Here is a 27,488-nt window from a genome sequence, read left to right as displayed (position 1 = left end):
ACTTTGGGAGTTCCAGGCCAGCTGGGGGTACAGGGAGACCCTGTCTCAAAACAACAACAACAACAACAAAAAACCCTCTATTTTATTATTTTTATTTTGTTTATGAGTGTATTGCCTGCATGTACGTGAGTACACCTGTGTCATTCAATGCCCACAGAGGTCAGAAGAGGACATCGGATCTCCTGGAACTGGAGCTATGGATGGTTGTTAGCCATCATGTGGGTGCTGGGAATCAGAACCTAGGTCCTCTGCAAGAGCAGTCAGGGCTCTTAACTGCTGAGCCATCTCTCTAGCCCCAAATGTCAGAAATTCTTAATAATGAAGTCTGAATAATTATTTTTAAAAGCATGCTTCTTTGGGCTATGTAGTTTAAAAAAACTTTAATTTCTTTCTATACCAAAAAGTCTCATTTTAAAACATCATATAAGGGCTGGAGAGGTGGCTCAGTGGTTAAAAGCACTTGCTGCTCTTGCAGAAGATACAGGTTCAGTTCCTGGCATCTCCATGGCGGCTCACAACCACCTGTAACTCCAGTTACAAGGGATCTGATGCCTTCTTCTGGCCTCTGCAGGGCCCAGGCACACACATGATTCACATACATACAATCAGCCACTCACACTCAGAAAATAAAAATAAATTTTCAATAAAATATAATATTTAAAAACATGAGTAGGAAGGTGTCCAAGGGAGCAGAAATTCTGGTCTGTTATGTCATTCACATACATCTGCATATTTACTTCTATTCCTATTGTACTTAAAATTTTCCAAATGAAGTATTTAGAACATTACTTCCATATTATTGTTCTTTGCTAAGTTTTCTGGATCTGCATCCAATAAAACAGTGACACAAATGAACTGAAAATGCTCACAGCCTGTCCTTCGTGACCACAGAACAAACAAGCAGCCTGGGATTACACATTCTAATCCCAGTACTTGGGAAGCAGATGCAGAAGCATCATGAGTTCCAGGCCAGCCTGTGCTCCATGGCAAGCTTGAGGGCAGCCTACGTTAGATGCTCTCTCAAAAGTTAAAAAGTAAGAAGGAAAACTAGTGAGTAAAGGAATTCTGCTGGGCAAGGACAGGAAGAATTTACTGTCTCGTGAGGTCTGTCAGGGAAAAGGAGCACGGTATTGTCCTAGAAGATGGAGCGTTAATCCATCTTCATGGTGTGCCCTGACTTTACCATGGACACCAAAGCCAGGTACTCTGTACAGCAGTATGCAGACTGTGCATGTGCAGGGAACAGGCTGCTGAGCTACCGAGGTGGCCCAAGGTTGTTCAACAAGCTGTGTGCCTAGGTGCCCACTGACCTGTGTGAAGAAGGGCCCTTTCCCTGATGTACCCCAAGGAAGAGAAGGTGTCCTGTACCCAAACATCATGCTGCCCCATCTCAGGCTTGCAGGGTCACAAAAAGATCCCCATTGTCCAGCACCTCAATCTCCTACTGGTAAACACCAACAGTCTCAATACCACAGTGACTATGGCAGGGACTCGCGTGGTCTGTTGCTTCCATCCTCTTTGCAGCCATGCTCACTGGCTCACTGACAGATTCTCACATGCTGCTGTATTTCCAGTCCATAGGCCATACGCAGTCACTTAATGATCAAATGAAGACTAACACTGGTTTCTTCCTTCCTCAGCCAAGCTCCCCTGGCTTATTCAGCTCAGTGCTTTGTACAATGAGCATTTAATGCATCAAGCTGAGGCTGTAAAAATCCTAAGCTCACAAGTTGACACACTACCTTTAAAAACCACAATGAAAGCAAGGTCCAGTGTTAACAAGTGTGTTTTCCCTGTCCTAAATTTCATTCACCTAAAAGCTCTCTGAACACAGTCTAGTGTAAAGTTTCCAGATGCAAGAGATTTCCATGCAGGTGGCTGGACTGTCCTCAAGGGTGGCCAACCAGTCCAACCCAGCCAGCACTCAGTCATCAATGCTAAGCTGGGATGGTCCTGGGAAACTCAGGTCACCAAATACCATCCTCCACCTATCCATACAGGGCAGTAGAATAAAGAATTATGGGGTGAGCCAAACCTTAATTTCCACTAAATTCAAAGAAAATTAATTTGTTTTTGCCCTGGACTCTCTGATACTCATATTCATTTCCTCCCTCTGTCCCTCCACTCCCTCCCCCTCCTCCTAAGAGTTTAATCAAAACAAGTACTTCTTTCGTGGGAGTCATCTATTAATTGGTTCAGCTTATTAATTCTGAACATATGCAAATTAGGTTCTTCTTGTCCATGCTTTTCAGCTGTCTGACAAGAGCTTTGCATCTGACTTGGATGAGCCAACAGAAGGTATTCTTTATAACCACATTTTGTTTAAGTAGCAGAAAGGAAAGGAGGAAGGAAGGAACACAGGCTTAAAAACACAAAGACGGCACGGAGTTCCTTATATGCATGGAATGCCACGTTAACAGACTGATCTGGAGGATTATAAAGCTGCCTGGTTGATATGTCAAAACATAAGTTTGAATCAAGCTTACATCCTTAACTGCAAGGAACCTGACCGTCTGGATTTTAAAATGCACCACATCTATAAATGATGAACACAGTAATACCGCCAACGATCAGTCTCAGCTGTAGATGACCACAACCAAACATTCAAACAAAATTAAACTCCCAAAACTTCATGCCTGGAATTTTGACACTTTTACTTGTGTATATCTATGAATACTCTACCACAGCGTCAGATATTTCCCTTTATTTTTAAATACTGACAATAAAGTTTATGGAAGTATTTTCTGTCACCTCTCTCTCTCTTTCATATGGTTCCTATCAGTACCCCAAATCCAATCAAGGTTATCTAAACTCATTCTCCTTACCCATGAAGGGTCCACATCATTCTGATTCCTTAATTAAGTTATGCCACATGCAGAAGAGCCATAGGGTAACAGGATAGAGAGTACCACAGGCTGACAGGTATAAGAGATGCTGTTGATGAGAAGAAGCTCTCCTAGAAGAACATGCTTTGGGGTGTGTGTTTCTCCCAAGTAGAAAAGCAAATTCCTGCCATAGCCAGAGATGTATTCTCAGGGATCCCAGCTACACACCACCTTTGAGTCAAAAGAAAACCAAGTTCAGTAGTGACAGATGGGCAGATCCTTTGTGCCTGATATGAGGATGTGACAAGTGGTGGTGACGGCCATTTATCAAGTGATCGCCGGCTCCCTGCCAGAGACTAGCACTGTGCAAGAGGCTGGTCAAAGATGAAGACAGTGCCCATTCAGCCAAATGGAGCATACCACAGGCCTGCTGGGAAGATGGTGATGCCCAGCACCTCACAGTGGACTGGTGGAGAACTGTTAACTCTTGGGAGAACTGGCTGCCACTGAGTGTGAAGAGAGACGTGTGTGTGTGTGTGTGTGTGTGTGTGTGTGTGTACACGTACCTCAGTGTGGTCCCTCACATGCTGTTCACCTTGTTTTTGGAGACACGATCTCTTCCTGAACCTGGAACTCACTGATTCAGCTGGTATGGCTGGCCAGCAAGCCCTCCAGATCTGCTCATCTCTGCTCATCTCTTCCTCCCTAGAACTGGGGTTTCCTGTGCACACCACTGGGCTTGGCTTTTTAACCTGGGTTCTGGGGACTGAATTCAGGTTCTCCTAATTGCCCGGGGAAAACTTTACCAAGTGGGCTAGCCCCACCCACAGCCTCAAGAAGAAAAACATACTGTCCTCCTGTCACAGAATTCTGACAACTCTACCAGGCATTTAATAGTAGATACAAACATGGTCTAAGCTTGGTCCTCTGTAGAAATGGAAGTGCTGACAGGAGCACTAACATCCCTCTGTCTAAAAGGTTTTCTCACTCTAGACCCTTCAGATGGGAACAACATAAATTAATTGGTTTATAATTTCTCTGTGTTTTCTTTTTTTAGGTACTCGATCTAATGGATTTCAGGACTGAGTCCATTAGAAATAAAATCAAATTTGCAGCATAACTATGGTCCTGAGTATCTGTGTAGTATATTCTAGTCTCTAGTTTTGTTTTTTCCGTATCTGACCTGTGAATCTCCTTGCCGACAGACACTTAGATGTATTTCTTCCTGAACATACTATGTGCCATAAAATATGCACAGAACCATCAGCAGCCCAAATACAGTGTGTGAATTAATCCTAACTGTGCAAACTATTTTCATTTAACGATGTGACTTTTTTTTTTAAACTTTTCAAAAGACTTCGTTCAGTATTCTGGAAGTTTAATGAACCAATGTATCTACAGCAATCTGAACATCACCTACTAAACCTAATCCATCAGTTTGGTGATAGATAAACTGATGATTAATTGGTTCTAAATAAATTGGTTATACAATCTTTGGTTATAAAGAATCAGAGATGAACAAAAGTTGCTTCCAGCACGTAAACAAGGGCCTGATTTTCCGCCTCAAAACAGAATCCAGGGAAGTCGGGCAACGTGGGCAGATGGACTAGCTGCTGCAGAGCACTGTTCCTTCTGTGAACCAACCACTGCTCTGCTCTGCTCACAGGCAGAAGTGGCCACCAGACAGACAGAGTCCTAGCTGAGAAATTGTAGAGGGGAGCTGCCTGCTAATCAGTCCTTAAGAAACAAGCCAGGGCATCACCTCCCATGAGTGCAGTTATCTAACGGTTCAACTAGAGTGAAAAGCAGCATTGAAGGAAGGGAAGATATGCAAATCCAACCATTGGAAAAGAAGTTGAGATTCCCTAAAGTTTATGTAAGTAGCATCAGTGTGTCACTGTTTAAAAATACTTCAGTAAAAAATCTGTGAGGAAACACAATGCTGGCATGGGATCTGTGAAGCAGAAAATGTCATATGTGGCTCATGGGAGCGGCACTTTGCATAACTCTAGGTAATTATCTTTTGAATAACAATTTGGAACCAAATACACAAATGTAGACCATTTCCTGAACACTAGCCCACTGCACTCAGCAACCCGCTGGCTTTGCCGTTGTCCAGGGCACCCACTGAGGACAACCGGGAAAGATAAGAACCCTTCTCATGTCATTTTCTTGTACACATGTCCAAAAGAAATTTTTTTTTAAAGAAAATCAAGCTGTGGTACATGCCTATTTTCCCAATTCTCATGAGGCTGAGGCAGGATTATGAATTTGAGACCAGCTTGGGTTATGTAACTTGGGTTATGTGGTTCTCAGATGAAAATAAATTCTGGGGGTGGGGGGGCTGAGCTCTTCATAGCATGGAGTGACTGCATCCTGGAGGTTTGGACCTGGGGGAAGCCACAGGTAACTGAGGGGGCTCTGTTCCCCCAGGGAGGACAGGGCAGAGGTAGGGAACTAGCTGCCTGGATCTACAACCAGCTGCTCTCATGTCCCCCTTCCCTGACACTGTGTGACAGGTGCCAAAGGCATCATACAGGAAGGGATGGACAGGGTCCATGCAAGGACCGCGCCCTCTGCCACCACTATGGCCTCAGCCCTAGACTGCTTGCACGGAAGCACGAGTGGGAAGGACTGTCGGCTCTTCTCTAGTGCGGAGCTGGCTGATTGGCTCATGGAAGATGACAAAATGTGTTTTAAACTTTTTTGATTTACTTGTATTTTGTGTGTAGGTATTTTGCCTACATATATGTAAGTGCATTTGTGCATCACACATGACCTGTGGAGGTCAGAAGGTGGCATCGGATCTCCTGGAACTGGAGTTGCAGCTGTTGGCTGCCATGTGGGTGCTGGGAACCGAACCTGGGTCCTCCGCAAGAGCAGAAGTCTCTGACGGTCGCTCGGAGGCAGCCCGGAGGCAGCCCAGGTTCAAGGAGCAGGCTCAGGTGCCGACTTCAGCACGCTCCATGGTTTCCACAGCACCTGCTGACCAAGTCCACGCTCTCCCTGAAGGCTCCTCGGCAGGAGGGAGAGCAGCGCCACCTCCGCCTCCCGCCTGCAGGGGGCGCTCGAGCCTCGCGCACTTGGAAAGGGCCAGGACGTCGCCACCCCTCTGGCCTACGTCGGGCAGGGGGAAAGAGAGTCACCGACCACGTGGTAAGGACCCAGATGGGGAGCTTCTGCGCCTGCGCACACCCTGCCCCTCTGGCCTCGCGGTCCCGCCCACATGGAAACGTCCAGAAGGTACACTTACGCACCTGCGCAAGGGCTACTTCTGTCCTCGAGGCCCCACTCACGTGGAAAGGGCGCCGACAGGGAACTTCTGCGCCTGCGCAATACCGCCCCTATGGCCTCGAGGCCCCGCCCACGTGGGAGGGTCCCGGATGTCAGGCTTCTGCGCCTGCGCAGTGCTACCCATCCTATTTCTCTAGCCCTGCGGGAGCAGCCGCCGGCCTCTCTGCCACTGCACCCCGCCATGGCCCGTGGCCCCAAGAAGCACCTGAAGCGCGTGGCGGCGCCGCGGCACTGGATGCTGGACAAGCTGACCGGCGTGTTCGCGCCGCGGCCGTCGTCGGGGCCGCACCGGCTGCGCGAGTGCCTGCCGCTCGGCATCTTCCTGCGCAACCGCCTCAAGTACGCGCTGACGGGCGCCGAGGTGCGCAAGATCTGCATGCAGCGCCTTGTGAAGGTGGACGGCCACGTGCGCACCGACACCGCCTACCCCGCCGGCTTCATGGACGTGCTGAGCCTGGAGCGGAGCGCCGAGCACTTCCGGCTGGTGTACGACGCCAAGGGCCGCTTCGCTGTGCACCGCATCTCGGCCGAGGAGGCGCGCTACAAGCTGTGCAAGGTGCGGCGCGTGGCCGTGGGCGCCAAGGGCGTGCCGTACCTGGTGACGCACGACGGGCGCACCATCCGCTACCCCGACCCGCTCATCCGCGCGCACGACACGGTGCAGATCGCGCTGGACAGCGGCCGCATCACCGACGCCCTCAAGTTCGACCTCGGCAACCTGTGCATGGTGACGGGCGGCGCCAACCTGGGCCGCGTCGGCGTCATCACGCGCCGCGAGCGCCACCCCGGCTGCTTCGACGTGGTGCACGTGAAGGACGCCAACGGCCACGGCTTCGCCACGCGCCTCGACAACATCTTCGTCATCGGCGACGGCGGCAAGCCCTGGATCTCGCTGCCGCGCGGGAAGGGCATCCGGCTGAGCATCGCTGAGGAGCGCGACAAGAGGCTGGCGGCCAAGCAGAGCGGCTGAGCGAGCGGCCCGTGCGCACGGCCCGCCTGGGGTTCACTTGTTCATGTTGGGGTTCGGGCAGGGACCCATGTGTTCGTGTTAGGGTTCACGCTGGGACTCAGGATGTGTGCACGGGGTCCGTGGCGTGCGGGGGCTCGCATGTTCGTGTTGGGGTTCACACTGAGGTTCGTGCTGTGGTCACGGGGCTCACGATGGGTTCACTTGTAGTTCACGTTGAAGTGAAAGTTTTAAGCATCTGAGCAAAGTCGCTTGTTTTATGTGTGTGTGTGGCCTGCATGCGTGTAAGTGCACCTGTGCGTGCACCGCCCGGAGGTTGGAAGAGGGAGTGCGGTCCCCTGAACTGGAGTTACAGGGTTGTTAGCTGCCAGGTGGGTGCACGGAACAAATGATGTCCCCTGGGAGAGCGGCCAGTGCTCCGAAGGGCTGAGCAGCTCTAGGCTCCTAGAAACTTTACACTTCAAAAGCAAAGTCAGGTTCCTCTGCATCAATTACTCCCCTCCCCAAAACATCCTGAAACTATAGAAAACACCAAACTTTAGAGGAAAGAGGTACATAAATGGGATTAACATCATTCTAACTCGCGGGAAGTAATTTAGAGAAAACCTGTCCAAACCTGAATTACACTGAAGACACAAACCTGTGTGTGCAGGAGGAATCTGACATGAGCACCGAGTCTTATTTTTTCCCTCCAGTGTATTTCCAAAACTCACCAAGTGTAATTGTAATTTTTCCCTTTTAGAAGATCCAAATGTTTAGAGAATCTCAACACAGTGAAATAGAATGCATTAAAACAAGGTTTGAGATGTCTATAACAGCAGCTTACAGCTCTGCTGAAAATAATTTTTTAGTATTTAATAATGCCAGTGAACCAGAAAGTGAGAAATAACTTTTCAGCTTTAAACTTTCTCTGGCTAAAACAGGATTTCCAGAAGTTTCATCGGTATTGACTAGAACAGAAAACTTGAGCCTCAGATGTCTGTGAATTTCTAACAGCTTGAGGAAAGGTAACTAAATATTTTCAGAAAAAAAATTTTCATTCCAGAGGGTATTTATCTAACCTGACAATACACATCCAAAGATGAGGGATTTTTTTTTTTCCTAATCTTTTGAGGCAGGGTCTCACTGTGGCCCTAGAACTCACTATGCAGACCAGGCTGGTCTTGAACTGACAGAGATCTGCCTGTGCTGGGATTGAAGGCATGCACCACCATGCCCTGCAAGGTTTTTTTGTTTTTAATTATGTGCTTGTGAATGCAGGTGCCTGTGGAGACCACAGGGGTCAGATCCCTCTGGAGCTGGAGTTATAGGAGGTTGTGAGCTGCCTGATGTGGGTGCTGGGAGTGAACTCCAGTCTTTGGCAGGAACAACAGGCATCTCAGTTAACCACTAAGTCAGTTCTCTAGCTCCAAAGACAAGGATTTTATTAACAAAAGGTGCTTTTAAATTCTAAATCGGTGCTAAATTGCTTTGGGTGAATGTTTATCTGATTCATTTGCTGATATTAAAACATACAAAGCTAAGGTCAGAGGCATTGTTTCTATTTCCAAAGCTATACTGCTGTGCTTTGGTGTGGAATGATGGAGCAGCACTCTGGTTTTAGGGCTGTAGGTATAGCTCAGTGGTAGAATGTTTGCCTAGCACGACATCCTGGGTGATTTTATTTATTGGGTGCAGTGGGAGGTGCCAGCCCAGGCTTACAGGTGGAGATCAGAACACAACGTGGGGAGTCAGTTTTCACCATCACCTTGTGGGTCCTGGAGATCAGAGTCCAGGGGTGCTGGCCTGTGCCTTTACCCATGAAGCCATCTTGCAGGCCCCATCCTTGGTAATTTCAATCTCCAGCACCATGAGAATAAAACAACCTTCACCTTTGGGGCAGACCTTGATTAAAGTACTGACTATGGCTACCCGTAGGTAGGAGCTGCAGGTTGGAGGAAAAGCTAAATGAGAGAACACAGCACAGAAGATGAGATGTGTGTGTGTGCATGCACACACACAGGTGGTTAGCATCCCTGTTTTCTAATATTCACTACAAAGGACTGGTTGTACTGTAAGCACACATTTCCACTCAGTAGAAAACATGATGACATGTCTCGTGTTCAGATGTGCTGTGCTGAAATTTTTTCTTTTGGAAGAGGGTCTTTAGCCCAGGCTTGCCTTGAATTATGTAGCCAAGGATGACCCTGAACTTCTGATTGTCCTGCTGTGCCTCTCAGTGCTGGGATTACAGGCCAGTACCACCAGGCCAGGTTGATGTGGTGCTGGGGATTGAGGCCGGGGCTTCCTGAACGACAGTTTGCCAACAGCACCATAGCTCCAGCCCAGAAATCACCTTTAACAGGGGCTGGGGATGCAGCTGAGCAGTGGGGTGCTTGCCTAGCATGTGCAAGGCCTGGAGTTCAATTCCCAGCACTGAGGGGGTAAAAATCAGGCATAGACTGTCAAGATCCTATCTAACACACATTTTTATTTGTATATTAAAATGCACTCAGTAAATAATACTTAAACCAACTGTAGGAAAGATCATCCCAACCAGATGTCAGGTATTACCTTGAAGTCCCCAGATGCAGAAGGAAGGGACCTGGACAACTTTTGCGGCCTCCTGTGAGTCTGCCCTGGAACACAGGCCTTCATATTTCATTTGCGTAAGAAAAGTACAAAGTCTTGTTTAACAGCAGCAAAACTCAAATCCCAAATCAACTTTTACTCCAGTAAAACATACAAATGTACAATGTGGCTGAATCTGGATGCTAACGTTTGCTTTTTTTTTTTTTTTTAAAGACAAGGTTTCACTATGTAATGGCAACTGGCCTAGAACTCGTATGTAGACCAGACTGGCTTCCATGTCACAGAGATCTGCCTGCTGCTGCCTCCTGAGTGCTGGGATTAATGGTGTGCACTACCACGCCTGGGTGTTTTCTAACTTTTAAAGGCTTTATAAAGTATACAGACCAGAGCACAGAGGCACACACTTTTGTTGTTTTGCTTTTTTATGGTGTATGTGGTGTGTCTGTGCATGATACATCTGCATTTGTAGGCGCACTGGTGGGGGCGGCACATGTGTATGCTTCTGCATGCACGTGGAGGCCCAAGACTGATGTCATTGAAGTAGGGTACTCAATCAAACCCAGAGCTCACTTACATGGCTAGTGTCCCCCAAAGCTTGCTCTGGGATCCCATCTCAGCCTTTTAGTATGAGGAGCTTTTAGTGGCTTCTGGGGATCCAAATTCACAGCAACCCCTTTAGCCACCGAGCCAGCTTGTCTGCCCAGGCAGAGGTTTTTTTAGTACCTCCCAGACTTTCAGAGCTTATGCTCAGGATGCCAAGTCAGGGTGTTTTAGAATGAGTAACTATCTCCTGGAACTCTGAGATGGGGTGACTGCAGCCTCCTGTGTCCCAGCAACTTTTCCTCCATCCTGGGAGGGATTCCATTCTTGTTCCTCCACTGAATGGGGTTAAGTCATAGGAATCCTCATGGCTCTACTGCCCTTCGTTCTGGAAAACGAACTATGGGCCAGAACACAGCACGTTAACCAAACCCTGCACATAGCACTGCACTTCCAGTACACCCCCCCCCCCCGTCTTACTGACTCTACTTGGTATTCCAGAGGGTGCCGTGAATGAAACTCAAAGTACCTTTTGAAGCCAAGCCCTTTCAGCATAATCTGCTCAAGTAACAATCTGTAAGGAAACTCATTCACCCTGGAGGCGCTTGGGGCATTTTTGTGATATCTAGTGAAGAAAGAGGGGGCTTGACAGTAAATTCAGCAAGAGTAATGGGCTCCGAGGACCGGGCTGCTGCAGGCCCAGCACTTGGTGCTTTAGACATACGGCTTTTCTTATGAGATGCGATAGGAGGAAAACAGACAATTCCCATCTCCAAATAGGCTAAACTGAGCACCCGGAATGAATGAGATGGGAATCTCAATTTATTTATAAGCTCAATTACTAAGCATATTGCTTTAGCATCTTGGATATGAAGTGTGGTAATAAAGAAATGAGATCAGGCTTTTCTGTTGTTTGGTTCATAAACTGACACTGATGGAATTTTCAAAATAAGAGTCTCTAAACAATATTGGGGAATTGCAAAATGAGCATAACAGGTTTATAGCCAAGACCATTGCCCAAGGTAGAACAGTTTTCTATGTGGCTCTGATTTCTGTATTGAAACCCTTGCCACAGCACTTGACCTCACAGCTCACATGTATGCATGTCAATCTGATAATAGGATCAAACGCTGGAGAACACATTTCCCTGTTCCTGGACTTTTATAAAACTGTGCAGGAAGTCCTGGGTTCAATTTCCAGTGCTGCAAGAAAGTCAGTCCTCCAAATATAAATACATATGTTACTTGACAACATTGGGGTGGGATGTCATCCTTTGAGACCAGGATTAAGTAACTAGTCTTGGGGCTGGAGAAGTGTTTCTGTGGTCAGGGGTGCTTCCTGCTCTCCCAGAGGACCTGAGTTTGGTTCCCAGCACCCACATCTGGTGGCTCACAACCATCTGTAACTCAGGCTCCAGGGGATCTGACACCCTCTTCTAGCCTCTGAGTGCATTTGTACAGACATGTCCTACACAGAGACACACATGCATATAAAAGGTACAAAAATTAGTAAAAACAAGTAGTCTGATGAAGTCTGGGGTCTCGTTTCCCCTCCCCTCTCCCCTCCTTCCCTTTCTTTCTGAAGTACTGGCAGTGGAACCTAGGGTATCCCACATCCCTACCACCAAGCTATGTCATCAGTCCTTTTCTAATTTATTCTTTGACAACTACATAAATGTTTAGAATGTATTAATCATTCTCAGACCCCAGTCCTCTCTCTCCGACTCTTTCTTCTCGAGACAAGGTTTTTACTAGGTCACTAGGGCTTGGCCTTGAACTCACTTTGTCACCCTATCTGGTCTTGAACTTTTGATCTTCCTTCCTCAGCCTCCTGAGATACTGGGATTACAGGCTTGTGCCACCAGGCCCAGCTTGAGAGGCCTATTTCTATTCACCCTAGATGGACAGGGTAGCGACAGGGCAAAGGAATTGTTGTACCCATGTCTAGGTAGATGAGCCAATGCGTTCACTAGGGTGACTTCCAGGAGCTCGGGTTAGCTTTTACAAAAGCATGGCCAACTTAAGAGGGAGTCAGACCATCAAGGTGTCCCCTCCTGCAGCATCGATGATCTGCTCACACATCCTGGGAAGAAGGTCGTGAGCCTAGTGAGGCCTCCTCTCCTCCCAGGAGGGGATCTGAATGGATCCGATCTTGCCAGGGTCTCATGGCAGGCAATCACAGTTCTGATTTGTGCCATACCGAGGTCAGAGTTCCACAACACAACTGTAATTAATAGCTCAACGGGACTCTCCCTCCTGAGCACACTCTGAGGTACAGAGAGCTTGGCACATTACCATTCTCTGGTCATACAACTTCCAAACTGTTACATGTCCACGGCCTCACTGATGCCAGGATGTGAGGGGTGCAGCCTGGCTTTCTAAGCACCACTGTCCATTCTTTGTGATGACGTCTCCCCTTGTCTGTCTGTCCTTTTTTTGAGACAGGGCTTTTCTGCACCCTGCTGGCCTGAAATTCACTATAGACCAGGATGGCCTCAATCTCACAGAGATGTGCCTGTCTCTGCCTCCCGAGTGCTGAGATTAAAGGCTAGCACCACCAGCCTGTCCTTACCCATTCTTTGTGATAATGTGTCTCTCCCTCTGCCTGCCCATTCTTTCTGATGATGTCTTCCCCGTCATCTACCCACAATCTGCTTCATTCTCATTTCGTTCCCTTAACATCCTCACTTCGTTTTCCTCCAAAAGCAAAAAACAAACAAAAACCACTTTTTCTGCCTGCCTCTGCCTCCTGAGTGCTAGAGCAGGTTGTTCAGAACACTCCAAAATACAGAAATACTGGTAAGTGCTTGGTACAAAAGCACTTAAAAACATCACACTATGTTAATGAAACCTGCAACAAAAAGACGTTAAGTCCCTTCTTATTAGATTGAAATGAAGCATCTAGAAAAAGCAAATTCACAAACACAGAAGCAGATTCTTATTGCCTTGGGCTGGGTCTGGGAATAAGAACTGAGGACTAATATCCACGGGGGGGTTTGTTGGGGTGGTTGGAGTGTTCTAACTCAGACTGCAGTGATGCTTGCACAGGTCCATAAATCTATTAACATAAGGTGCCGCGTTAGTCCAGGAGGTAGAGCGCCAATCTCATAAGAACATAATAACACACATTTAAAACGAGTGGGGTTTATACTATATACATTATACTTGGTACAGCTTTAAAATTCTCTATTAATCTAATTTAAATGATAGTGATAAATACTAGTATTTATTCACCAGCTCATAGAAACCTTCTCATGAAAATCACTGACAGTGTGGGCTGAAACAAGGTTACTAAAATGCCAAGGCAGATTCATAATATGTTGAATGCTATAGATTAGTTCTCTTGGTATTTATAGGCAAGATTAAATACATCTCTGTGCAGTACACTCCAGCTTAACAACTCATCAAATTCAAGTGTCTGGGTTATCTATTACATTATTTTTATACACTGATATATAAAGAATATCTTATTTTACATAAATTTTTTCCTTCAAAAGTATGGCTTGCATCTTGCCTAACACTCATTGTTAGTGAAAAGGCTGGTCATACCACGGTGGTTAACAGATCACACTGGATGGCAGTGCTCCATCTTCAGGTGTACATACTACCTCTGTGTAAGCTCATAGGCACAAGCCCCACCCTCAGTAACCTGCTCATGATGACGCAGTTATTCTCAGGCACCCCTGAGCCCTTACATGTATCAGGTTCTGAGGCTGCTGTCACAAACATGACAGCTTAAAACCTCAGCGTTGTGTTTTCCACTAGAAGCCACAAGGGGAAGCTGTCAATAAGCCTGGCTTGTGCTGAAGGTCTGGGCAAGACTCCTTCCACCTCTTCTAGCTCCCTGTGACAGTACCATGATCCTTCAGGTTCCTGGCCTGTAGCCATGGCTCCAGCCTCTGTCTGCACACTGTCCTTCTGCATCTCTCTTCCACCCTTATAAAGACAATTTTGGTTGACGCCAGGACCACCGTGGGTAATCCAGGACAGTTTCCTCTCACGACCCTTAACTTAATTAAACCTACAAAGACCCCTTTTATAAAATAAGGTCACAGTCACAGCGTCTCAGATTTGGATACAGAACTTTGGGGAGCTGTCTATTAACCCACTACAATATGTATGTAAACAAAAACCTATTTTAAAGATTTAAAAAGGCTTGATAATACCCACATCAAAAGTAAAGCAGTCCGTCTGGGGGTAAAGCTCAGTGGTAGAATGCCTGCTTAGTGGTTATGGGTTTGACTCCCTAGCACCAAAATAAAAATAAATTGAAATAAAGAAATAAGACAAATTGGCATTTCTACCTTGCTGATTTATCTTTGACTGGAAAAATAGCTTTCTTTTTTAAACCCAAGTCCTCAACCTGAATTATGGAAGATTTTGTGATGGATTTGACTGGCCCATTGAGATAATAGGAAGCGACCTTCCCCATGGCTGAAATAATCAGGATTCCCTGAGGTGTGAGCCAGCTGCAGACTCCTGTTTCTTCTGATTTTCCACATCTCTTCTCCTGGTTGATGCAGTGATTTCCCGTGACTCTTATTTCTTTGCAGTGGTGTTTTTCCAGAGGAGGTATATTTGAACATCTCAGACCAGAATAAAGCACAGAATGAACTGTGAAACAATATGAAAAGACAGTCTTTCTTGATCACAACCATCTCACTTTGAAGGCTTACCATCTCAATCTCTCAAGCACGCAGCAGTGTTTAGGGAAAGGATGGACGGAGCCACACAGCTGGCCCCAAATCACTGCAGAATAACAGAGTTCTGCCACATTATGTATTATTAACTGCTTAAAAAATGAAAATAAATAGAAAATATCTGCTCTTGAAACCTAAGAACTCAAAAGAAGCCCATTCTGACAGGGCACTGGGAACCTCACCAGCACTGCAACATGCTTGCGCCAACTTTCCTAATAATGCTTAGTGATATACCAAGAAACTTGCAGAATATTAAAGGAAATGTTTTGATTTACAAAGACTTGAGCCAACCCCATCAATACCAATGTTATCCCTTTTCTCCCAGATACACCGCACTATGAGCACTATGGAATGGAGCCTCTCTGCGGGATACGGTCTCCAAGGAAAGAGCAGAGCTATTCTCATTTTCTTTCTTTAGTTTCTGTATCTTTTTTTCCAAAGGCAAGTGTGTTGCTTCACCCCAATTTACATGACTCAAATGTTGTACTGAACACTGAGGTAGAAGAGTTAGGCAAACCCAGGAATTAGCAAACATCAGTTTTAATTTTTAAGATATATTTATATATGTGTGTGTGCCCCTGTAAGTTCTTGTGCACCACATATGTGCAGGTGCTGGTGAAGGCCAGAAGAGGGTGCTGGATCCCCTGGAACTGGAGTTACAGACGACTGTTAGCCATCGGATGTGGGTGCTGGGAATCAAACCCAGGTCCTCAGGATGAGCAGCCAATGCTCTTGACCTGTGACCCATCTCTCCAGTCCCTTGTATCAGTTTCACAATCAATAGTTTTTGCTTATTTGTTTTCTTACTAAAAAGCTTTTTTTTTTTTGGTCTTTTTGAGACAGGCTCCCCCTGTAGTCCCTGTCCTGGAACTCACTATGTATACCAGGCTGGCCTTGAACTCACAGAGCTCTGCCTGCTCTGCCTCCCAAGTGCTGGGATTAAAGGCGTGCGCCACCACGCCTGGCCTAAAAAGCTTTTTAAAATGAAGATTTATCAGTGTTTTGTCAAGCTATGGTTCTAATTATTAAAGTTTGAGAACTCTATAGCATTCATGAGGCTATAAATCCAACCCCCAATACTGTAAAAAAGAAAGTAAAAAGAGGGGCAAGAAGGAAAGGAAAACGTGGGTTTTGTTGGGTTATCAACACGCTACATTAGACAGTCACCAAATGCTGGAGGGAGGTATGATGAGACGAAGGCATTAAGGTGAGATGGCTACTCAGAAAAAAATCTGGTATATGCAAGAGGTATCCCATACAAATTAACACTACTTACTTTTTTATATTTTATTTATTTGTATTATTTTTATGTGTATGAGAGTATTCCCTGCATGTATGTAAGTGCACCCATGTCGTGCAATGCCTGTGGAGATCAGAAGAGGGTGTCAGATCCCTTGGAACTGGAGTTACAGAGTTGTTAGCTGCCATGTGGGTGCTGGGAATCAAACCTGGGTCCTCTGCAAGAGCAGCCAGCGCTCTTAAACAGTGAATCATCTATTCAGCCCCAACACTACTTATTTTTTAAAGGGTAATTTTTTCATTTCCTTATTTATAATTTGCATTAATAACATGAAGAACTTAGCTCATTATTAACAGCTGACATAAAAGAAATACTCTGATTAAAAGAAAACCAAAATGAAAGGATGCAAAAGTTTCAGGAACTAGGAAAGCCTGTAGAAATATTGTGTCTTGGAAATGCCCCTCATTCACTGTAAAATCAGAACTGTCACCGGGTCCCAGGAAAGCAGGAGACCTTACTAACTTTATTTCCCAGTTCATTATGAGAGCACTGAGCTGGTCCTGGCTGTGATAACTCACGCCTGGAATGTTTCCCACAGGTTCGTGTTCTGAGCACTGGCTGCCCAGCTCCGGGTTGGGGGGGGGCACTATTTGGGCTGTGGAGCCTTGGGGATGAGGGCCTAGCTGGCAGAAGTAGTCAGTAGAGATGGTCTTTGAAGGTCAGGTCCAGCTGTAGCCTCTGCTTCCTGTCTGCCACCCCATGAAGAAGCCGAGCCACAAGCTCCTGTTGCTGGACTAAGATGCCTGCTTTGCCTCCTCCATGATGGACTGTGATCCCTCCGAGCCACTGACACTGAGCACATCATCTGCCTTGACAAGTCATTTCCCTTCGCATGAATCCACAAATATGTCCTGCCTTCCTCCATTAACACACATGCCTCTTTGGGGATTCTCATGGACCACAATGGCACTGAGCTGGAAGATGAAGTAAGTCCTTTCCTCCCTAAGCTACTTTTGGTCATGGTGTTTATCACAACAACAAAAAGCAAACTAGAACACACAAGCTCCCATCCCATGTGCTCTGGAGATGTCTGAGAATAAGTGCCCTGTAATTCTGTTTCTAAGTCACAGCTGGACTTTTTAGACTGGCAAGGAGATGCTGATCATTTGCCTGACACCCACCCCAGCACAGGCACATTTCAATACTCTGATACAGAGACCTGTGGCAGTGGCTGAGGGTGTAGCTTGGTTGGCAGAGTGCTTGCCCAGCATGCAAGAATCCCTGGGTTCGATCCCTAACACTGCATGCCCCCAATACGGTGGTGCAAGCCTGTCATCCCACCCCTTGTGAGTTGGAGGCAGGAGGACCAGAAGTTCAAGGTCATCTTTGGCTACATAGGGGGTTCGAGGCCATCCTGGGTACATGGGACCCTGTTTCAAAAAAACCTGTAACAGAAAGAAAACCAGACATCTCTGGTATTATTCATTACTATATCACCAAGTCCAGGTTGGTCCTCCTCCTTGCAAGACTATAAACGTCTATTCAGGATCTTCTTATATAAACCTGAGCATCACAGATCCCTGGAGTTCAGCTCCTAGTTTTAAAGCCAAGAGGGACATAAGTAAGTAGAGAGTTAACATCTCACTGCTGAAGCCAACTCTAGTCACTATACTCCTCAGCTGTAAACAATCAGGCCTGTCAGATTCCCTCTGGGAAACTCCTGCCATTTTATTGGGATGAATGGAAAACAAGATTTTGACTTTTTGATAGGTGAGGCTATAAATCTACCATCTAGACCACAGAGGACCAGCTGGGTTTACGTTCGCAAGCTGCATTTTTAATTACAGACCCCACAAGATGTTCAGTTCAGAAGTGCCCGTTGTGTTCCAAGCAGGAGAGATAGGCCAGCTGGGATTGGGACCGAGGATTCGCTGCCTTTTAATAGATCGCTGAGGAGGGTAAATGAGGCAGAGAAAGATCCCAGAGACCCGAGGTGTCAACTTGGAAATATCTGCTCATGCACAGTTCTTTCTCATGGCTTTTCTCTAAATTTTGTCTAAATTTAAAATAATCTTTGACATAAAATGAACAATCCAGTTCTACGAAAATGGTAAAAGTGGAAGCAACTTAAATTGAGTCTTGGTGCTGCTTTATTGGGATTCCCCCCCGCCCTTTTTTTTTTTTGTCTTTTTGGAGACAGGGTCTCCCTGTAGCACCAGCTGGTCTGGAACTCACTATGTAGATCCAGGCCCGCCTCAACTGCATATAGATCTGCCTGCTGGGATCAAAGGCAGGCACCACAAGTTTTTAAAATTACATTTATTTAGTTAGCTTGTGTGTGTGTGTGTGTGTCTGTGTCTGCATGTGTGCATGCCACAGCCCATATGCGGAGGTCAGAGGACAACTTGGAAGAGTCAAGCTCAAACTTGTAGCCACCTTCCTGCCTCAGCTTCCCCAATGATGGGATGATAATAATGTGTCACCATCCCCTAGTCCCATTCTCTCTCTAATGTGAATACCGCCTGTATAATTTTTTCTAACACAGCAATCACCCAGGGATTTCTTTTGATGTTTTAATAGGTGATCATCTGACAACAGCAATATGTGGGAGACAGGAACACACTGTCCACTGAATGATTTTCATTAATTATCTATTTGTATATAGCACATTACTCTCAAATCTGTCTCTTCAGGCAAAGGAGGAGGTCTCCGTCCATTCACATGGCACAGGCCTAAGCCAGGCCCCTGGGCTGTTGTCTTTGGGCCTTAGATCCTTGCTGCCTGGTCTCTGGATACCCCTCCTCCTGTGCCACATGGGTCTCTGGAATCTCTCAGGGCAAGCAAGAAAGTAGGATGTTGTGACTTTCATGTCCTAATCTCAGAAAGAACATTCCACAACTTCTTTTACAAAAAAGTGAGTCACTGCATCCAGCCTACATTCGAGGGGAGAGATGATAAAAGGGCATTAACACTAGTAAGCAAAAATCCTGGGGAGTCCTCAAGTGTGCCTACCACCCCAGGACTGCAGACACTCATTTAAGATGTTTTGTTTATAAAGACTGGTTCATAAAAATAAGAGGGAAAAAAGCTGTAACAAACAGCTAGGTATCGTAACCTCCCCCGCTTCCTTTTTTAGTTAAAAAGGTAATAAACTCAACAGATGATCAACTGTGGGGTATACAGCAAGGAGAAAATCAGGGAAAGGAGCTCTGTCTTTTCAAAGCAGGAGAGTCATGTGGGTTGGGCAGAAAACCAGGGTTTTGTTCACAGAATCGACCCCAAAAATCTTCATTCAAAAAGGAAGAATTTTCTTTTAATTGATAAAGCCCAGAAAAAGGATGAAGTTGTCCTCACCAAGACAAGGATTCAGAGAACAGCTTGTTCCATCACCAGTTTCCAGGACTGATTTGAAGATGCGCGTACAGCAGCTTACTGGGAATCTAACTCAGCCAGCAAAATTCTTCAGTCTTTACTGATTTGGGATCATTTTATGAGAAACCAGGGTTGGTTTGCAAAGACATCACTGTCTTGTTAAGAGCACAAGTCTGTCCAGTGTCAGGCTGCATGGGGACAAGTGACAGCCACGTATGTCAGTAAGAGTTCTAAGATGCTAGACACTAGATGGTTGAGAATTCTGGGTACCTTCTAGGTACTTCTAATGCTGTTTTAGTTCCTTTCAGCTGCTACCAAAAGGCACATGACCAAAAGCAACTTGCAGGAAGAAAAGGTTTATTTCAGCTTGCACTTACAGGTAACAGCTTATCACTGAGTGCAGTCAGGGCAGGAACTCAAAGCAAGAAGCTGGAGGCGGGAACTGAAGCAGAGACCATGGAGGAATGCTGTTCCTGGTTTGCTCAGCTACCTTTCTACTACAGCCCAGGCCACCTGCCTAGGAATGACACCACCCACAGTGGACTGGGGCCCCCTCCATCAGCTAACAATTAAGAAATGCCCTACAGACATGGCTACAGGAAAATATGCTCTGGAAAATTCTTCAGTGGAGGCTCCCTCTTCCCAGGTGACTACTTTGTGTCAAGTTGACAAAAGCTGACCAGCACAGCTCCTGATCCCTTTTCCCTCCTGGCAGCCAAACTGAAGGTTACCCTAGTTCAAACTTTCAGGCTCAATGATTCATAAATCTGTACAAAATAGTTCTATATTTATTAAAACACAGAAACACTGTGCCACTTCAACCATTTTAGCATCAAAAATGAAAAGGCTCAACATTTAACAATGCACCTGGAAGGAATGATAAATAAATGAATTAATGATAGAAAGTCAGTGTGGGAAGTGACTGGCAAGGTCATGACCAGATGAGGTCATTTTACAAGGGCATGATCTGCCTGGTTACTTCAGCACCCACAACCTTAGTAATGGTATACCTGGGTAGAAATTACTGGAATGGGGATGCAATTAAACCCAAAAGATTTCAGTCAAGACCAGGAGCTCAAATCTAAAACACTGAAATTTAAGGACAAACTTTCACTAAAATTTAAGAATTTCCAACTTCACATGAGGAGGGCAGACATGGAAGAAAACCAAGCTTCATAGGAATATGCCGGGATAGAGGTGCAGGCTACTCACCTCTCAGGGGCCAGTGTGTGTGAGAGGAGAATGGGCAGGAAGGAATTAAGCTTGTCCAGAGGCCAGTAATCCTGAGAAAACAGAGGTCCCCTTCCAGCAATTTGCTGAGGGGTCAACAACACAAAGAGCTCTTACAGGGATGGGAGGCAGGCAGGGCAGGAAGGCTGTACCACACAGGGGTCTCCCTTCTGGCTGGAACATCTCAATAGACCCAACATCCTGCTGATCGTTCTGACATTTTAAACAGACTAAGGAGGGGTGTTCCAAAAGTGATTAGATATTCCAGGGTCTGTAAATCCAAAGAAGAGTTATTTAGAACTCTTTAACAACTGTTAGGTAGGGCCTCCCTTTGAATGCCAGGCAAAGGGAACGTCAGAGGGGCCAGCGACTGTGCAGAAGGACGGAGGGGGGTAAATGACATCTTCCAAGGGCTGGTGGCCCAGTTACAGACATTGGGGAGGTGTCTGCCAACACAATCACTGAAGTTTAAGGGCAGATCCACCTGCTGCACCAGCCATGACCAGGCTGCGTGACAGGATCCCCAGTACAAGGGGGAGAGTTGGATCTACTCCACCTCTGATAAATTTAAACTCTGAGAGTCTCCTTTTTCTAGAAATACTGAATAGACCCTGCCCACCCACAGGGGAGCAATCAGTGTAAGCAGACTTAAACCTGTGTTATGCAAAGAAAAGCTAATTGAAGTGAAGATGTTTATCCTTGAAAGGAAACTTAAGGGGCTGGAGAGATGGCTCAGTGGTTAAGAGCACTGGCTGCTCTTGCAGACCTGGGTTCTATTCCCAGCATTCATATGGCGGCTAACGACCATCCATAACTCCAGTTCCATGGGAATCCAGTGCCCTCTTCTGATCTCCGTGGGCACTGCATTATATGGGTGTACTTATATACATGCAGGCAATACACTTATACACATACAATAAAAATATTTGCAAAGAAAAGAAATTTAAGACAGAATGCCACCTGCACATATGTTTACAACTGATGGAGGAAGGGTCAGGAACGTGTTCCTGATCACAAGAACAGGTTGTTTAGGGACCAGTGAGACCAGGGAGTGGAAACAGGACAGCACATGCTGACAGGTTGCTGTGGGAAGGGTTCGCTCCACTTCCCACCTGGGCCTCCTCAAATCCCAAGAGTCCAGAGCCAGCCCACTGACCAACCTCAAAGGAGCTTTTTTCCCGTCGTCTCTTCCCAGTATTCCTGTACTAGCATATGTTACCCCAAATATGCCTCCTAGCATAAGGATTATTTTGAGCCGGCTATTTTGAGAAACTGCAGGCACAGAAAAAGCTTTGAAAACAGAAGAGAGATAATCCTCTAAGGGAAATGTACTAACCTCTAAGGGAAAGGAACCAACCCTTCTGTTAGCAAAATGTACACATATAAAGTATACATTACAAGTGTGTGTCTCCCTCCATACCAGGAAAAGAAAGATCATTAAATCTCTAGAATCATTGATCAATGGGTAATAACCATCCTTGGCCTCTTGTACCCTGCTTTTCCTATGCTGTCCTAACACTGGGCTTCCACCGCTTGCAGATATGTAAGTGCATCTGTGTGTGCAATACACTTAGAGGTCAGAAGAGGGCACTGGATCCCCTGGAATTAGAGGTATGAATAGTTGTTAGCTGCCACAAGTACTGGGAACTTACTCAGGGCCCTCTGCAAGAGCAGCCATTGCTCTTAACCACTGAGCCAGCTTTCCAGCCCCGAAAAGTCACCTTTTGGAGATCCATTTCCCTGGGCGTTTCCACTGTGAATGTGTTACTCAATTTTTTGGTTTTCTTTTGTACATATATCCTTTTTAAATGCGTTATTACATTTATTTGTATGTGCATGTGCATCATGTGTACACACACACGCACACACATGCCATGGTATGACATCGAGATCAGAGGACAACTTGAGGGAGGGTGGTTCTCTCCTTCTACCATGTGGGTCCTGGAGCTGGAACTCAGTTCATCAGACTTGGCAGCAAGCACCTTTGCATGCTTAGCCCTCTCCCCTGCCCTTGTCTATGTCTTTTGTTCTAGAGATTCAGCCCAACTAAGAACTAAAAAGGGAAAGAGGAAATCCCATTTCTTCCCTTGCATGTGGTCTGCGTCCTTGTGAGACACTCAAGTGTGGAAGCCGATTCCAGAAAGCTGTATGTTCTACTTATAGGACAGAAGTCTCCTAACACCCATGCAATGTCAGCTCTGGCTAGAGTAAAATACCAACATGTGAACTGCACTAGTCTACGTGGAGAAGAGCGACAGTTCTAATCCCATCTGCTTCCACCCCATCGTCACTGCTTCCCCAGAATGTATTTCCTACAGATCTCCTGATGCTCCCTGGAAATAGAACCAACCTACTGTGGCTGGTGGTGTAGACGGCACATGGGCTGAAAGGGAAACAGACTTTTTTCCTGGCACACAGAGTCAGTTCTGCTACTGTGGCACATGCCAGAGAGGCAGAGTTTACAGGTGAGAAGGCTTGCTGGGCTCCAAGCTTCAGAAGTTTCTGGCACAGAGACTTTGCTTCATCATTTCTGGCCCCATGACTGGTGGGAAAAAGTGGCTTATCTCATGGTGGGCAGAGGCCGAGAGAGACAGAGGGGGCCCTGGACAAGATATAGCCCCCAAGGGCATGACTCCAGTGACCTACGTCATAGGAGGCCTCACTTCTGACAGTTCCCATCACCTTCCTGTGACAGCATCTGATCGTGACTATCAGTAGATCCATCCACTGTTTAGGTTAGACCCTCATGATCCAGTTCAGTTCAATGGTTAGATCCACCAGTCAGGGATCAAGGCTTCACCACCCAAGGCAGGTCAACCACACTAATACCTCAGCTTACGGCATCCCAACAATGATGCCACCACGATTCAGAGGAATGTGCAATGAATCTCAAGGAAAATCACGGACAGGCTGAAATTATCTGAGCCGGGCGTGAAGGGAAGGTTTAGATGAAGTGTGCATCTCCCAAATGGCAAGCACTTGAGCAACCAAGACAGTCAGCACCACACAATGCCCTCACACTGCCTTAGCACTCACACCCAATGCTCGTCTCGTGACTCTTCCCTGAGCAGTGAGACACTGAGGAACCGCATTCTCCTGCCAAATCTTCTCATGATCCTTTTACCTCTGACTAAACCTGAAACACACACCCTGACTTCTGCACAAGCCACCGCAGCGCCACCCACCCACCGCAGCGCCACCCACCGCAGCGCCATCCACCCACCGCAGCGCCACCCACCCACCGCAGCGCCACCCACCCACCGCAGCGCCATCCACCGCAGCGCCATCCACCCACCGCAGCGCCACCCACCGCAGCGCCATCCACACGGAGACTAGGAGGAGATTCCATCCACTCTCTTTGTTCAGTGTGGGGCTGAAGACATAATTACAGAAGCACTTCATCCAGCAAGGGTGGGTGTGGACGCTTTCATCTGGAACAGTAACCAACATCTTAAACCACCTGGGGCAGGCATCCCTAGACACCATCATTTTAACACTGAAAAGCTACCATCAGTTCCCGGAAAGTTACTACGAATTTTTCCAGTGACATCTCAGTGAGTAACTTTTGGTGAACTGTCATCTCTGTGGAGGGTGATTTCTATGAACACCATTTTGATGACGATGTTCGTGAGTGCGTCTATAGGTGTGCGGGTTTCAAAGACAAGACTACGGTGAAAATCAGACAGAGAAGCAGCTGATACTGGGGCAGAAAGGAAACAAAGCAGTCATTGCAACAGTGAACTTCACTGCAGTGAAGAAACATGCGAGTCCAGTGACAGCAAAAAGTGACAGTTTTTAAACGCTAAAGAGAGTAAGTCCAGCCTGGACAGCTTGGGTCTGTGGGGACCTCGAGTCCCGGTGGCAAACCACTACCAAGCCTGTGATCCACCCTGCACTTGTTTCTGACTCTGTGGATGTGAGAAGTGACATGGAGACACGATGTAGCCACCTTGGACTCCCAACCATGCTACTGGACCCTCTCCATCTGTCTCCCACCCAAACCCCCATGGTAGGCATCATGACGCTCCCTTCCCAGCTTCTACCCCAGTCATCCACACCACGGTCCCAAAACCAGGGCTATAGCTGGACCACAATGCAGCCATATCTCCTAGAAAAGAACCCGCATGGCAGTGTGTTTACCTCTGGATCCTGCCCTAGGCTGTCTTCACTCTGGCTGTCTGTGTCAGCCCCACTCACCTCTCCCAGCATCCTCCTCTCCTCATTCTCCAGCAAGGATGGAAACTCTTTGTTACCCTGTACTGTCCTCTGCACATAAACCAGGGCATCTCTCTTCCCGAGTGTGCTCTTCAGCTGGTCCTGAACTCTGCTCCTGAATTCCACTGTGAACAGCCTCCACCCCCTTTCCATAAGCCTTCCTTCAGGGTCACCCTCTCTCCTGCTTTTCCTGGGCCTCTCCTCCTCTACCGCACCACCTACAAACAAGGCCTTTGAAGCTGGGGAATCATGGGAGTCTTTGTCTTTATCCCTTCAGAACTCAAACGAGCGGAGCACTAGAATTCCTGGTGATCACTTGCTCAGAGGGATACGAAACACACCTCGCGACACACCTTGAAGTGATGCAGGATGTCTTTGCTCAGCAAACACTGTCCCAGATCCTCTTCCATGTCGGGCAGTATGTCAGGCACTATGGGGCACATCAGAGGAGAGACAAGCCCTGACCTTCTCCTGAGGGGGGATGACACGCAGATTTGTGATTACCAAGTGTGCTGACAGCTGAGATGGAATGGCACTGGTTGGTATAATGTGTATTTAATGAGCTGATGTGCCTGCTTTGTGGGGACACAGCCCACCTTAGTACTGCACTCAGCACCATAATGACTTCATAAACAAATGAGGGGACGCAGCTACTGAGGACGAAATCAAGAACACTCCCCAAAACGTAAAGCATGTTATAAAAAATGCACAGAGAAAAGGAAGAAAAAAGACCCTTAAATCACAGGAACAATTTGGCTGAAATTCACTTCAAAGATCATCTGCTCCTAACCAATGAGCACCCTCTAGAAACACACCACCACCACCATCACCACCACCACTACCAACACCAGCAACATCAATACTAATACTACCACCACTACCACCACCACCATCAATACCAAAAAACTAGTAAGAACAAAACATATATATTTGCAAACTTCCTAAAATACTTGGCTTCATACAGATGAATAGAAACCAAATTCCTGAATTTTCTTCTGCAGCCAATCTGTCACCATATGTCGTTTTATTTCAAGCAGATGAAAACCCACTTATTTTCAGTACTGAGGACTGAAGTTGTGGCTTTTCACTGTAAGTCAGTGTTCTCTTGAGCTGCACCCCCAGTTCTCTTTAATTTTTTTGGTGGGGAAAGGTTCTCATTAGGTTTTCTAGGCTAATCTTGAATTCATCTGTAGACTAGGTAGGCCTTGAACTTGCAATCCTCCTGCCTCGGCCACTTGAGGAGCTAGGATGACAGGCCTGGACTCCCAGCCCTCATCTGCACAGTTGCATTGATAGTTGGGAAAGGGAAGGCTGTCTCAACAGCTTTTCAGGTAACTGTGGGCATCTGTTCACTTCTCCATCCTACTCACAAGTGGTAGTTCCTTAAGGCTTGGCGACAGAGACACCTCTCTCTATTGGCCTTAGATTAATGCTTCAGCATCATGATGGTTCAGCATGACTGGATGTTCAGTTAAACCCCAGTCTGGGTGCTGCTGTGAAGGTATTTTTAGTTGTGACTAATTAAATCAATAAATTCACTGAAGCTGATCATAATATGGGTGGGCTTCGTCTGGTGAACTGAAGGCCTTCTGAGAAAACTTGGGCCCCTAAGAAGGAATTCTGTCTCTGAGCAGGAAAAGCCTTCCTGACTGCCCAGACATGGGAGCAGGACCACAGCATCACCTTCTGCCTAGATGTCTGAATACCTAGCTTGCCTGCAGACTTCAGGTTGCCAACTGCCCAAATTCTGTGAGCCAACACCGCCCCTCCCCCACCCCCACCCCCGTCCTATTTTTCAATGCCAGTACACACAACTGACCAGTTTCCAAAAGTCTATTTTCTTTGCTGAAAAACCTGAGTCTGTAACACTATCAATAAATATTGTTAGCTGCTTTTCCTAAGCTGAACCTATATACTCATTTTAGAGACAATGCCAACTATATGTTATACCATGTTAGATTAATTTCATTAAGTATTAACATATTATATTGAGTTAATATATTAAATGCCAAGTCTGAATAATGACAGTTGGTAGGGGCTTGAGTTTGTCCCCTAAAGTGCCACAGACTTAATCCCCAGTGCCAAGACATTGAGAAGTTGGGCAAATGGAAGTGTTTAGGTCACCACAGAGAAGGCTCTCTTTGTGAGTCATAGAAGGACACACCATCCATCCTCTCCAGAGGATCACGTCCAACGTGCCATGCTGGAAACAGACAGACAGGTGCTGTTCTGGTTTGTTTCTTCATTGCTGTGACAAAATACTCTGATCACTACCAACTTGGGGAGGAAAGGGTTTATTTGTCTTAAATCTCCCGGGTCACAGTTCATCCAGAAGCCCAAGGTAGGAACTCAGGGCAGGAACCTGGAGGCAGAAGCTGGAGCATAGGCCATGGAGGAATGTTGCTTACTGGCTTGCTCCTCTGGCCCCTGCTCAGCCTGCTTTCTTATGCAACACAGGCCCCCCTGCCCAGGGGTGGCACCATCCACAGTGGGCTGGGCCCTCCCACATCACTCATCAAGAAGATGCTCCTCAGA

General features: G+C 46.6%; 2 protein-coding genes across 3 annotated transcripts in view; one reads left to right on the top strand and one right to left on the bottom strand.

Annotated features, from left to right (window-relative positions):
- The window catches only part of Tmtc1 (transmembrane O-mannosyltransferase targeting cadherins 1), a 220,634-nt gene that overhangs the window by 135,879 nt on the left and 57,267 nt on the right, over positions 1–27,488 (bottom strand). The window lies entirely within an intron of this gene.
- On the top strand, positions 6,274–7,279 carry LOC103737777 (40S ribosomal protein S4-like). Its single transcript, XM_008837614.2, has one exon. The coding sequence runs from the start codon at positions 6,301–6,303 to the stop codon at positions 7,087–7,089; it is 789 nt and encodes a 262-aa protein (XP_008835836.1). The 5' UTR covers positions 6,274–6,300; the 3' UTR covers positions 7,090–7,279.

This window comes from Nannospalax galili, unplaced genomic scaffold (assembly GCF_000622305.1).
Source record: "Nannospalax galili isolate Female #2095 unplaced genomic scaffold, S.galili_v1.0 scaffold638, whole genome shotgun sequence".
In the NCBI taxonomy this organism is placed as follows: domain Eukaryota; kingdom Metazoa; phylum Chordata; class Mammalia; order Rodentia; family Spalacidae; genus Nannospalax; species Nannospalax galili.
Note: the sequence above shows the minus strand (reverse complement) of the source record. Positions and strands in the feature narration are given on the sequence as shown.